At 39.6% G+C, this 14,388-nt stretch overlaps 1 protein-coding gene across 5 annotated transcripts in view; it reads right to left on the reverse strand.

Annotated features, from left to right (window-relative positions):
- Window positions 1-14,388, reverse strand: part of FANCI (FA complementation group I) — a 105,303-nt gene that overhangs the window by 13,353 nt on the left and 77,562 nt on the right. For all 5 annotated transcript variants that reach the window (XM_058736602.1, XM_058736600.1, XM_058736603.1 and 2 more), the window contains exons 19-26: window positions 10,246-10,314; window positions 7,701-7,802; window positions 6,545-6,718; window positions 5,794-5,915; window positions 5,113-5,277; window positions 4,230-4,409; window positions 779-945; window positions 330-406 (exon numbers count right to left, since the gene is read on the reverse strand). In XM_058736602.1, coding sequence (XP_058592585.1) covers window positions 330-406; window positions 779-945; window positions 4,230-4,409; window positions 5,113-5,277; window positions 5,794-5,915; window positions 6,545-6,718; window positions 7,701-7,802; window positions 10,246-10,314 — 1,056 coding nt within the window. The remainder of the gene's footprint in view (window positions 1-329; window positions 407-778; window positions 946-4,229; window positions 4,410-5,112; window positions 5,278-5,793; window positions 5,916-6,544; window positions 6,719-7,700; window positions 7,803-10,245; window positions 10,315-14,388) is intronic.

Raw genomic sequence — 14,388 nt, forward strand, 5'->3', positions numbered from 1 at the left:
ATCAACCTATACATGGACACAAATCAAAGACATAACTTCTCTACCTTAATAGTCAATCTCTTCATGTCAATTCTAACAGTGATTCTTGGAGGCAACAAATGCTATAGGCTGGGGTGGCTTAACACCTGTCCTCCCCAGAATCCTCTTAAATGCGTGACCTTCCACTGAGTAGAGCTATGTCCTGTTGCCTGGATGGTGACCCAGAAGAAATCGTGCCCTCCTTGCTCACTGCCCGCTCCACCCACAGGTGGCCCAGCTAACAGTCCCCCTGCAGGAGCCCCCCTGCAGGAGCCCTCAGGCAAGCAGGGCAGCCTGCCAAGGCTTCTCACCTGAAACTGCCGGATCTGGAACGCTGCTCTGTGAGTGACACTGCCTTCCACCTCCTCTCCCTCCTCACCTGTGGCATCTAAGAAAGGAAAAGATGGCTATCTTCTCTGAAATGGACTTACTATGACACTTTTTTGGTCTCTTGATATGAAGTTAAATTTTTAGAAAGCCAAAAAAAAAAAAAAAAAAAAAAAAAAGTCTAGGGGCCGATTTAAATATATTCCTAACATTCTGCCATTTGTTAATACTATCTTTCAATTTCCAGTCACTATTTGTGGTTACGTGTTAAAATCCAGTAAATGCCAATTCTGAATCCACTAGATGTCACTCCTTAGCCACATTAGGACTACTCTCAGGTGTCCTCTGGTAGGTTAACAAATAGAATCACAAGAGGTTTGGTTAAGAAAGAGAAACCTAGATCAAGCCAATTTATCAAAATTGAAATGCCCACCTAGAGCCCTGAGAAAGTGCTGAATCTTGGGCTGAAAGAACTGCTGCACGGCACTGAATATCTTCTGTAAGCCCTCCAAGCACAGCAGGGAGATGCTCTTGCCTTTCTCTTTCTTTCCCGAATCTTCCACTGAAGTAGGAATGGAAGTGTATCTCCAAATTAAGACCCTGAAAATAGGAAAAGTGATTAGTGTCAGGTTCACCAAGGTAAATTTATATACTGTAAAATTCACATGCTATACATGTACAGTTCAATGAATTTTAGCAAACTTCTATTGGTGTGCATCTATCCCCACAATTAAGACATTTTCATCATCCCAAAAGTTCCCCTAGGCTCCTCTGTAAGCCAGTTCTCTCCTGATTTTCCAAGCACTCACTGATCTGATTCCTTATCCCTATGGTGTCACTATTTACAAAATAACATATAAAAATGGTAGCACTCATATGTAGCTTTCTGAGTCTAGCTCTCTTAAATTGTTTTAAAAATGTTTTTATTTATTTTTGAGACAAAGAGAGACAGAGCATGAGTGGGTTAGGGGCAGAGAGAAAGGGAGACACAGAATCGGAAGCAGGCTTCAGGCTCTGAGCTGTCAGCACAGAGCCTGATGCGGGGCTCGAACTCATGAACTGTGAGATCATGACCTGAGCTGAAGTCGGACGCTCAACCAACTGAGCCACCCAGGCACCCCTTGAGTCTACCTCTCTTAATGTAACATATACTTCCCTCGATTCACCTATGTTGCTGTATAGTTTGGAATTTGGAATTTTTTATGTAGACGATTATAATGTCCTTGAACACAGTTATTTCTTCCTTCCCAATCTGGATGCCTTTTATTTCTTTTTCCTGCCTTACTGCACTGGCTAGATGCTGAACAGCAGCAGTGAGAGCACACCAGGCAGGGGCAGGGGACATTCAGTCCTTAATCATTAAGTATGGTATTGACTGTAGGTATTGTGGATTCCCTTTATCAGATTAATAAAGTTCTCTTTTATTCCTAGTTTGCTGAGAGATTTTATCACAAATTTAATTTTCTGCATGTAATGAGATGACTATACAGTGTTTTCCTTTAGTCTGTTGATATGAACTGTATTGACTGATACACAATTTTTTTTTTTTTTTTAATTTTTTTTTTCAACATTTTTTATTTATTTTTGGGACAGAGAGAGACAGAGCATGAACGGGGGAGGGGCAGAGAGAGAGGGAGACACAGAATCGGAAACAGGCTCCAGGCTCCGAGCCATCGGCCCAGAGCCTGACGCGGGGCTCGAACTCACGGACCGCGAGATCGTGACCTGGCTGAAGTCGGACGCTTAACCGACTGCGCCACCCAGGCGCCCCCACAATTTTTTTTAATAAAGTTTATTCATTTATTTTGAGAGAGCAGGTACAAGTCGGGGAGGGAAAGAGGGAAAGAGAATCCCAAGCAGGCTCTGTTATCAGGGCACAGTGTTTGGGGCTCAAACCCACAAACTGTGAGATCATGACCTGAGCTAAAATCAAGAGCCAGATATTTAACCTACTGAACCACCCAGGCGCCCCGATTTACACATTTTGAGCCAACTTTGCATTCCTGAGAAAAATTCCACTTAATTACATCATGTTCGTTACAAATTGTTAGGTTTAACTTGATGATATTTTTTACATCTACATTCAAATGGGAAATTGGTCAGTAATTTTCTTACCATGTCTGAGTCTGGCATTAGGTAATGCTGGCCTCATAAAATGAATCAGGACATATTTATTCTCTCCTATTTTCTGGAAGAGTTTGCATAAATTGTTATTATTTCTCTCTTAAATGTTTGGTAGAATTGACCAGTAAGGACATCTAGTTACGGAGTTTTCTTTGAGGGAAAATTTTGAACCACAAATTCAGTTTCTTTTTCTTTTAAAGATTTTATTTTTAAGTTACCTCCATCCTTAACATGGGGCTCAAACTCACAACCCCAAGATCAAGACTCCCATGCTCTTCTAAGCCAGTCAGATACCCCTCAATTTCTTTTTTCGGATAAAGTTTATTTATTTATTTATTTTAGAGAGAGAGAGAGAGAGAGAGAGAGAGAGAGAGAGAGAGAGAGAGAGAGAGAGAGGGGCAGGGAGGGAGAGAGAAAGAGAATATTCCAGGCATGCTCCACGCTGTCAGCTTGAACTCCCCAACCATGAACGAGATCATGACGTGAGCCAAAATCAAGAGTCAGACGCTTTATCAACTGAGCCACCCAGGTGCCCCCTCAATTTCTTTCATAGTCACAGGATTATTCAAGTTATCTATTTCTTCCTGATTTCAAAAGATTTGTCCATTTCATTTATGTAATCCAGTTTACTGGCATAAAGTTGTTAGCCTTCTACCATTATCAATGTTTACTGTCTGTAGAGTCAGCAGTGATCATCTCCTGTTCCTCATATCTGATATTTGTAATTTGGGTCTTCTCTGTTTTCCTCACCAGTCTGGCTAAGATTTATTGCATTTACTGACCTCAAAGATTCAGCTTCAGGCTTCATCCCTTCTCTATGATTTGTTCCTGTTTTCAATGGTTCTACTTTGTCTTTATTACTTCCTTCCTACTTCCACTTTAATCTGTTTGTTTTTTTTTTTATTTTCTTAACATGGGAGCTTAGAGATGTGCTATTTTTTTCCTAACGTAACCACTGACTGTTACAAATTTCTACCTAAAACCGCATTAGCTGGATTATACAAATTATGAAATGTAGTGTGTTCATTTTCATTCTGTTCAAGACATTTTCTGATTTTGTACTTCCTCCTCCTTGAGTATGGATTATTCAGAAATGCATTTCATTTCTGAATATACAAGGATAATCCAGCCATTTAAAAAACATATTAAAAAAATTAAAAATATTTGTTACCACTTCCTTGTTTAATTCTATTGTGCTCAGAGAACATACAGAGTTCTATTTTAAAAATTTGTTCAGTTTATTTTATGGCCCAAAATATGGTCCATTTGATAAATATACCATGTGCACATGAAAAGAATGTACATTTTGAAACTGTTAAGTATTATATAAATACCCATTAAGTCAAGCTGGATGATCATGTGGCTTAAGTCTTCTATGTCCTTCCTGATTTTCTAAATACCAACTCTCTAATGATTTCTAAGAGGGGATGAATTATTTACTTATTTCTCCTTCCGTTCTATTGGTTTTTGCTTAAAGAATTTTAGTGTTTTGTTGTTAGGTACATGTACATTAAAGCTGTAATGCCTACTTGATGAACTACTTAGTCATTACAACATCCCTCTTTATTCCTAGTATTAGAAGAACATTTTCTATGTAACTAACATTCCACATTAAATCAAGACTAGGAAAAAAGACTTAGTGACTGCACTTTCACGCTTAGGCTGCACCCAACTTCAAACCGCCTTCATCCCCACCCCGTTTCCTCTCTTGGAGATTCCACAGCAAATAGAACAGGTTTCTGAGGGTGAGAGTGACTTACCGAGTTATATCACAGAGGTTCTGAAAGATCTTTTCTGGGTTTTGGCCATCGGGGCCACTCACATGCCCTGTTTCCTTTAGCTGCTGTACCTTCTGCAGAGCCACACTCACTGCGTAGCGCATAAACTCATTGTTGGACCTTAGAACCGACAGGCTCTCTTCGTGGCTTTGGGCACTGTCCCTGGAGGGAGGGAGGGAGGGAGGGAGGGAGGGAGGGAGGGAGGGAGAGAGGGAGAGAGAGAGAGAGAGAGAGAGAGAGAGAGAGAGAGAGAGAGAGAGAGAGAGAGAGAGAGAGAGAGAAGAAACAGATTTCCCTACTGCTGTTGGGATCTGGAATTAGGTTTTGTAGGGACTATTCATAAAAGCAGGACATAGCAAGTTCTTACTTACAGACCCCAGGTACCCCAGGCCATAGTCACTGCCACAGCACCTTTTACAACCTTCATCCTCAGTGTTACCTCATCTTCTCCCCTCCCTCCCCCAATCGCTTCACTTTGATAAAATTAAAATGTCAGTCTTAGTTTCCTTTGTTGTTGTTCTTTGTTTTTTCAATTCAGGTTCTTCTTTTTTCCCTTTTTATCTGTTATACTATTCAAGCTACTTCGGCAGATTTCCCTACAATACCTTACTGCAACTTATCCCTATCTTTTTGTTATGTAGTCCATTGTTTCTGAGTTTTCCTTAAATAATTCAAGGTATTCTTTCAAGTGTCTACCTAGATTATCCAGCTTTCATTTCAAGAAACTTACGAAAAGCTCCTGACTTACTTCTTACTGTATATACATTAAGAACTGTGAATCCAAACTAGATAATACTAGTGAATCTAGGTAACTGTTACTATCTTCACTACACAGATATCTTTAAGCACTCTATTACCACCTTACCTGAAAAGAGCAGTGAGAAGATCAGACACAAATTTCATGGACAAAAAACTATCATTCGTTTTGTTGGCCACTTTAGTTTTGCCTTTACCAGCCTTTTCGTTAAGGATGTCAGAGAGTTTCTTGTAACACATAAATAAGCTCAGAACCTCCTCAAACTTATTCTTACTGCATAAAAGGAAAAAGAGACCACTAAGGATAAGCATCAGAGTATTGTAGTTTACTTTCGCACCCAATAAGGAAATCCCAATGTTTCTTTAGGTGTTCTAGATGTTCTATTTTAGACACATTATAAATGAATGAACTTGCATTAACTCCCAGATCACTCTAATCCAGCTGTGTTTTTTTCTCTCTTACGTATGCCAGTCAATGCAGAGCGTGAAAGTCCAGTACTACCAAACCATCAAAATTGCTCTACTGAAATTAGAACTTGAGTTCAGGGTCTGGAAATTTGGGCTAAATGGAAGCCTGCTAGAGGGACAACAATCCCCAGCCCCTGTGGCATATGTTTTGGTTCTCTGTCTCAGGCTAGATGTTCACAAAAGACAGTGTCATGGCCTTTGGTCTGTTAGTACCTACCATGCTGCTGGAGTTAAAAAACAAAACAAAACAAAACAAAACAAAACCATAAAATGGAGTCTTCATCAAATTGCAAGGACAGTTATATATGTGGCAGTACCTTACCTAAAATTACTTATGGAGAAGTTGTATTCTATTAGAACCTCACAAACTCCCATCACAAGAGAAGCACGGATATTATTTTTGATGCCAACACCAGTGCTCTGAGAAAAATCTGCTGATTTATCCTAAAAGACAAAAGATAAAAATTAATAAGCTATCAGGGCACCTGACTGGCTCAGTCAGTGGAGCATGCAACCCTTGATCTCAGGGTTGGGAGTTTGAGCCCTATGCTTGGTGTAGAGATTACTTAAAAATAAAATCTTAAAAAACAGGAGTGCCTGGGTGGCTCAGTCGGTAAAGCGTCCAACTTCGGCTCAGGTCATGACCTCACGATTTGTGAGTTCAAGCCCTGCGTCGGGCTCTGTGCTGACAGCTCAAAGCCTGGAGCCTGCTTCGGGTTCTGTGTCTCCCCCTCCCTCTGCCCCTCCCATGCTCATGCTCTGAATAATAAATAAATGCTAGAAAAAAATTTTTTAATAAATAAATAAAATAAAATTTTAAAGAAAAGTCAATAAGCGGGGTGCCTGGGTGGCTCAGTTGGTTAACAGTCCAACTCTTGATTTCAGCTCAGGTCATGATCTCATAGTTTGTGGGATTGAGCCCTGAGTCAGGCTGTGCGTGGAGCCTGCTTGGGATTCTCTCTCTCCCTCTCTCTGCTTCTCCCCTGCTTGCATGCACTCTCTCAAACTTAAGAAAATTAATAAGCTATTAAAACAGCCTCCATCGTTCAACAGAGCTGAGACTTAGCAATTACCAGTTCAAAGTCTTCTAGCTCACTCTTAATCATTCTGCTAGTAATAGATTCCAATAGGTCCTCCAGGTCTTGATAGACCCCCTCCTCCTCCTCCTCCTCTTTTTCCTGCTGTGGGGGCATCACTTTGCTCTTACACCAGGCCAAACAGTGCTGGACACAGCATAACAGATAATCCTGTAGAAGAAAATAGTAAACATTCTTGAGTGTTTAACTGAAGGAGGCTGTTGATAACATATAATTCTAACCTATAAGGCTAAAGTAAGTTATTTTAGCCTATAAGACTAAAGTAAGTTATGAATAACTTACTTAAGTCAACCTGAATTAAAACTGGAAAAAGTTAACTGAACTAACAAAGGTATTCTTGCATTCTTTCCCGACCTTTTCCCAAAACTGGCTTTGCAAGTAGTGGGCACCTCAGAATGCAACATCAGAATGTGCTATTTCTGATCTAGTGGAAACACCATGAAGCCTGGTTGTGAAGTTAAATCCTCTCTGGCTACTGAGTCCCAGAGGCTGTTCTGAAGACAGGAAAGGAATCGTTGGGAGACCAACCAAGCATCTCCACCTCATGGCACAAAAGGCCCATTTATGGAGGCAGGATCTGACAAATGAAAGACCACCTCCTTCCCCATCATGGGCTCTAAGTTGCTTGGCGTGGTGGAGCTTCAGTTTTTATTTTCTCTTTTTCCTGTCTTTCTGAGGCTGGATAGTAAGAATAAGAAAACAACCTGTCCTAGTTCCCCTGAGGGTTCAAGAGTGCCAATTCTAGCTCTGCCTAAAATATACGCTCCCTCCAGACTAATGAAGCAGGTCTCCTGGGTTCATCTGCTACTGAGTGACCTCCTTTCCCCATTCCACAGTATATTTAGTATATTATATAGTCAAAGAGGCACAAATGGGAGATGAAATGCTTCTTAGGGGAGGTGATGGATACCTTGATTTTGTAAAGAACATGGAGATATCTTACCAACAGATCCAAGGTTTATGATGGGTAAGAAAAGATAAGGAGGGAAGATTTAAGAGTAAAATTTCATTGGGAGTACCAGAAGAGTGCTTTCAGGAAAGGTATCTCTTCCTGAAGATGGATTCTTTCAACAGGGTTGATGCTTTTATTTAACAACAAAAATAATGGTTATAGGAAGAATAAAAGTCTCACCAGTGGTTCTTGTAGACAGATTCGATCTCCTTGGGTTAAAATACAAGCTTCCAATTTCAGAGGCGGCAGCACATCAGGTTTTGGCTCATAGTACTGTTTTAACTATGTGTGGTAAGGAAAAAAACACACCAGGGCTCATGAATGCTTTTTCACTTCTTTAACTGGTCCAAGTAATGGCACCTTTAATGTTTAACACCATCTAAGACCTATTTCCCAAGTGTCCAAAGAACAATGCAGCAAAATATGTGTTGCTTTGCCTCAACTCATCCTTTACCCTTGCTTTAGGCATCATGTTGAGATCTTTCCTACTCCATTTCCACTAACTTTCTCACAAAACATCATGCTCTCTCACATCAATTCCTAAACCTACAAACCTACAACCTAAAGCAATCAGCATTTCCAATATAGTTTGATAGTTAAGAACATATAGCTCTAGAGTCAGAATGGCTGAGTCCAGGTCCCAGTTAAGACTCATGTGTTAATACTTTTGGTAAAGGCATCCATACCTTCGTTCCTCATCTGTGATGAAGTATTAGTATAAACATATGAGGCTGTGTAAGAATTAAACACGCCAATACATGTAAAGTGCTAAAAACACTACTTAGCACACAATAGAGACAAAGAAATGTTAGCTATTATTTCTCTTCTTTTTAGAGTCTGCACAATTTTACTGGTACACATACTAACCGGAGTTGGGAAGCAGTGTTCCATACCTTCAATCAATTTTCTATGCTTGTTAAGTATATGAATGTTGATGGGCTGATTATAACAGTTTGAAAAGATACACTATAGTTAATAGAATATAAATTTTGCATAGGATCAGGCTTGAGGCCCAATGGAAATCTTTAGATAAATAGTATAAGGACCTTCCAATAATTTCTACACATCCGAGATCTTAACTTTAAATGGAGCTTCTTCAGAATTATAACAAAAGTAATGACATACAAAAGTAGGGGGGATGGGGGGAAAAAAAGAGAGAACTTTCTTTTTAGCTGAGTGGTGGACATGAAAAAACTGCTACCTCCAACCTGGAGTGGTTCTTTTTCTTTTTTTTTTTCTTTCTTCTTTTCTCTCTTTCTCCCTCTCTTTCTTCCTTCCTTCCTTTCCTTTCTTTCTCTTTTCTTTTAAAGTTTATTTATTTCTTTTGAGAGAGCGGGCGAGCATGCACATACATGGGAGAGGGGCAGACAGAGAGGGAGAGTGAGAATTCAAGCAGGCTCTGTGTCATTAGCAAAGAGCTCAACATGGGATTTGATCCCACGAACCCAAGACCACAACCTGAGCCAAAATTAAGAGCCATTGGGACATTCAATCCCCCTAGGCACCCGAGCTGCTTCTTTCTTTGGTCTCTCCCTGCCCTCTGAGTATGGGGGCCAGTTTCAGATCATACCTGGGAAGCTTCGAGAGAGTTACAAACCAAGAAACTCTCAATATATAAAAAAGATTCAAATTCCATATAATAAAATATTACTTTGCTATAAAAGGGAATGAAGTACTTATAAATACTACAACATGGATAAACTGAAAACATTCAGTGAAAGCCATCGGTCACAAAAGACCACATATTGTACGATTCCACTTATATGAAATGTCCACAACAAATCTAGAGAGAAAGTAGTAGATCAGTGGCTGCTTAGGGCTAGGTGGGTGGGAGAAGAATGAGAAAATTAGGGGGGGTTAGCTAAAGGGTATGAGGCTTTCTGAAGTGATGAAATAAATGTTCTAAAATAGATTGTGATGCTGGCTGCACAACTCAATGAATACACTAAAAACCAATGAGTTGTACACTTAATTTTTTTTATTTTTTATTTTTTTTAAGTAGGCTCCATGCTCAGCGTGGAGCAACATGGGGCCTGGACTCAACCCTGAGATCAAGATCAGAGCTGAGATCGAGAGCTGGATGCCCAACTGACTGAACCACCCAGGTGCCCCAAGCTGTACACTTTAAATGGGTCAACTATATGGTATGTAAATTACATCTCGATAAAGGTATTTTAAAAAATAGATTCAAGGAATGCTTAATGAATAAATGTTGAGTATAAATGGTCTTATTTATGCCAGATATTCTCCAGCTGAACTCTTTTCGTAGTGATCATCTTTTGAAATCTTTTTTTTGAAGTAGTTTAAAAATCCTTTTTTAAACTGAAAAGTACAGAATATAACCCATGCATCTGTAACCTAGATGTAATACATCCATATTTTGCTATATTTGTTTCACATCTCTCTATTCTTTTAGAAGTAAAACAAACAGATACAGCTGCTAATAGCCCTTATACAAATGGTTCTTCAAAAAGTCCTTCTGACTTAGGGTGCAGACTGCTACCTGAGAGAATAACTGTTAAGATGATGCAAAAGGGCAGGTAGGTAAGTGGTAATTAAAACATCAGGACACCATCACATACCCCAGGCACGTTTGTAATGTACCAGTGTACTATTTGGGAATTATTCTATAGTTTGGAAAGTCCGGAAAATGTCAATCACCTCTCCATGTATTATTATCTATTCTCTATATCCATAAACATATAAAATAAAAAAAATGTATTACCTGTGAAAGTAGGGTCTGCATGATTGAATTAGCCAGCTGAGAGTTCCTTCTAAGGACATCGTAGAACCCCTAAGAGGAATCAAATAGAGAGTAAGCTCTTTAACAGATACGCTAAGTTCTAACTTTACTTTTTTTTTTACTTTTCTTATTTACTTCTTTTGAGAGAGCAAATGAGCGAGCATGGGTGCACGCAAGCACAGACCAGCAGGGGAGAGCGAGAGAGAAAGAATACCAAGGAGGCTCCGTACCCAGTGCAGAGCCTGACAAAGGGCTCCATCTCACAATGTGAGATCATGACCTGAGCTGAAATCAAGAGTCAGACACTTAACCGAGTGAGTCACCCAGGCGCCTCTGGACAATCCTAACTGTAAACATTAAAACAAAAATTTTTTTAAACAATACTATTTCTTTACACTATTTCTTAATTCTTTGAAAATGACTGAAATTATAGAGAGAGAAATGACTCAGAGAGTTTAGGTTATCTGCCTAAAAAGAACTAAAGAAATCTTTTTTTTTTTTTAATTTTTAATGTTTTATTATTTATTTTTGAGAGAGAGAGGCAGAGCATGAGTAGGGGAGGGGCAGAGAGAGGGAGACACAGAATCCAAAGCAGCTCCAGGCTCCAAGCTGTCAGCACAGAGCCCAGAGCCAGACGTGGGGCTCGAACTCATCAACTGTGAGATCATGACCTGAGCTGAAGTCATGATGCTTAACTGACTGAGCCACCCAGGCATCCCTAAAAAGAGATCTTTGATCACTGAGAACCAGATTAATAAACTGACCACAATCATCATAATTTTTAAACAACAGGTCATTTCTGGATTTGGAGTACTTTGCTCCTTTACAGTCAAGAATGTTCCAGGTCTTCATTCTTTTCTCTCATCCTACATTAACAGCCTTCCCTTTTAGGACATTATTTCCACTTTCCAGCGCTTCAAAAATGTCTCCTGGCCCTGAGCACTCTAAAGTAAATGACTGTGTGATATTTCTTCCCATCCAGTATTTCCCAGTCATAGTTAAAAACTACTTAAGTTAAAATCTTGGGCGGGGTGGGGGGCCTAGGTGGCTCAGTTAAGCATCTGACTCTTGATTTCAGACAGGTCATAATCTCACAGTTCGTGGGATTAGGCCCCGCATGGGGCTCTGCCCTGACACTGTGGAGCCTGCCTGGGATTCTATCTCTGCCCCTCCCTTCATGTGTGCTATCTCCCAAAATAAATAAATAACTTAAAAAAAAAAAATTAAATCCTGGGGAGAACTTTCTTTTTGGAACTGGGAAAAAGACTGTATGGTTCATTTGTGAGAAAAAGTAAATGAGAGTTGACCCCCTAAACATTTTTTTATTAAAAAAAAATTTTTTTTTTTTTTAACGTTTATTTACTTTTGAGACAGAGAGAGACAGAGCATGAACAGGGAAGGGTCAGAGAGAGAGAGGGAGACACAGAATCCGAAACAGGCTCCAGGCTCTGAGCTGTCTGCACAAAGCCCGACGCGGGGCTTGAACTCACGAACTGCGAGATCATGACCTGAGCCGAAGTCGGACGCTTAACCGACTGAGCCACCCAGGTACCCCAACATTTTTTTTTTTTTAAAGAGAAGACACAAAGGAAAATTAGCGTTAACAAATATTAAATTTTTAAATAATCCAGTGAAGAAATGGGCAAAAGACATGAACAGACACTTCTCCAGAGATGACATCCAGATGGCCAACTGACACATGAAAAAATGCTCCACATCACTCATCATCAGGGAAATACAAATCAAAACCACAGTGAGATAGCACCTCACACCTGTCAGAATGGCTCACATTAACAACTCAGGCAACAACAGATGTTGGCGAGGATGTGGAGAAAGAGGATCTCTTTTGCATTGTTGGTGGGAATGCAAGATACAAGCTGGCGCAGCCACTCTGGAAAACAGTATGGAGGTTCCTCAAAAATGTAAAAATGGAACTACCCTACGACCTAGCAATTTCACTACTAGGTATTTATCCAAGGGATACAAGTGTGCAGTTTCAAAGGGACACATGCACCCCCATGTTTACGGCAGCACTATCAACAAAAGCCAAAGTATGGAAAGAACCCAAATGTCCATCGATGGATGAATGGATAAAGAAGATGTGGTATATATATACAATAGAGTATTACTCGGAATCAAAAAGAATGAAATCTTGCCATTTGCAACCATGTGGATGGAACTGGAGGGTATTATGCTAAGTGAAATTAGTAAGAGAAAGACAAAAATCATACGACTTCACTCATGTGAGGACTTGAAGAGACAAAACAGATGAACATAAGGGAAGGGAAACAAAATTAATATAAAAACAGGGAGGAGGACAAAACATAAGAGACTCATAAATATGGAGAACAAACAGAGGGTTACTGGAGGGGGTTTGGGAGGGGGAATGGGCTAAATGGGTCAGGGGCACTGAGGAATCTACTCCTGAAATCATTGTTGCACTACATGCTAACTAATTTGGATGTAAAATAAATAAATACATACATACATATATACATAAAGTATCATCATCAGCATCATCAAGGAAACGTTCATCTGCCCTACACCCTGCAACAAGTATGACCAGTGTTGATACCAACACATAAAGAGTTTTTACAAATCGATGATGTGACGTCTTTAATGAACAAATGAACACCAATATCCTAATCAGTCCATGATCTGTATCAAGTTAAGTTTTAAAATTTGGAGCTACATTCAGTGCAGATTCTTTTTTGCATGTGGAGGACTGCAGAGAAGAGTTAACACAGTAGATCTGAGACTGTCATCCTTAGTAAAGCCTGCTTGCAAGATTGCCCCTTGATGGGTGGCTGGGAATCTGGCTGGTAAACAGTCCCCTACACCGATAAAAAGTTTTCCCTAAATGATAGAAATTTACTGTGTATAAACTGTACAATGTGGTTTATGCTGAATATTTTTATTTTCTTCTGGAAGTTTGGAATTTGGATATGTGCTAATAAGCACAAGTGCCTATGTAAACCAGCACCCCGTAAAAACCTTGGGTACCACATCTCTAATAAGCTTCCTTTACTGAGGAATTGTTATCTACTGATGTGTTGACACAACTCATTTGCTGAAGGAATTAAGTGCATACTGTGCAATCCCAGCTGGAGAGGATTCTTAGACGCTTGCACCTGGTTTCTTCCTGACTCTACCCTACGTATCCCTTGTTTCTGCTGATTTTGCTTTGTATCCCTTAACTAGAATATAGTTAGCCATGAGAATTAATATATGCGGAGTTTAAAAGTCCTCCCAGAGAAATCTTTAAACATGGTGGTTTTGGGGACCCCCCCTTCCAATACAATAAACATTTGTTCCAGTACAGCTTGTTGACAAGATCATCCTTTTTCTACTAAATTACCTTGGGATATTGGTCAAAAATCCACTGAGCAACTTCATACTTTTTCAATTGTCTTGATCCTTCTAGGTCCTTTACATTTTATTTTTTTTTAATGTTTCTTTGTTTTTGAGAGGGGAGGGAGGAGGAAGGAGAAAGGGGGGGAGGGAGAGAAGAATCCCAAGGACGCTCCAAGCCCGATGCAGGGCTTGAATTCCTGAACTGTGAGATCATGACCTGAGCCAAAACCAAGAGTTAGACACCCAACTGACAGACACCAGGCACCACTAGGTCCTTTACATTTTAGAATCAACTTCATTTCTGTCCAAAAAATCCTGGGATTTCAGTTGGGACTGCACTGAATCTACACTTTTTTGAGACTAAAATTACTAAAAATACTGTGCTGAGCATTTCAATCTATAAACATGGCACATCCTTCATTTACCTTTTCTTCTTTAATTTCCCAACAATATTTTGAGGTGTTCAGTGCACATATCTTGTACATTCTTTGTTAAACCTATCCTTAAGTGTTTTATTTTTATCTACCATAAATTTTTTTTTGATTTCCAATTGTTCACTGCTAGTATAAAATTGGTTTTTGTATCCCGCCTTACTAAACTCACTTTTTTGTAGATTCTTTGCTGTCTACATACAGTGAGAATCAAGACAGCCACATTTCATCCTTTCAAATCTGTATGCCTTTATTTCTTTTTCTCGTCGTATTGGATAGAACCCTCACTATAATGCTGAACAAGTATCTTTGTTCTTGATTATAGGGAAAAACATTTAGT

The sequence above is a fragment of the Neofelis nebulosa genome, chromosome 7 (assembly GCF_028018385.1).
Source record: "Neofelis nebulosa isolate mNeoNeb1 chromosome 7, mNeoNeb1.pri, whole genome shotgun sequence".
In the NCBI taxonomy this organism is placed as follows: Eukaryota; Metazoa; Chordata; class Mammalia; order Carnivora; family Felidae; genus Neofelis; species Neofelis nebulosa.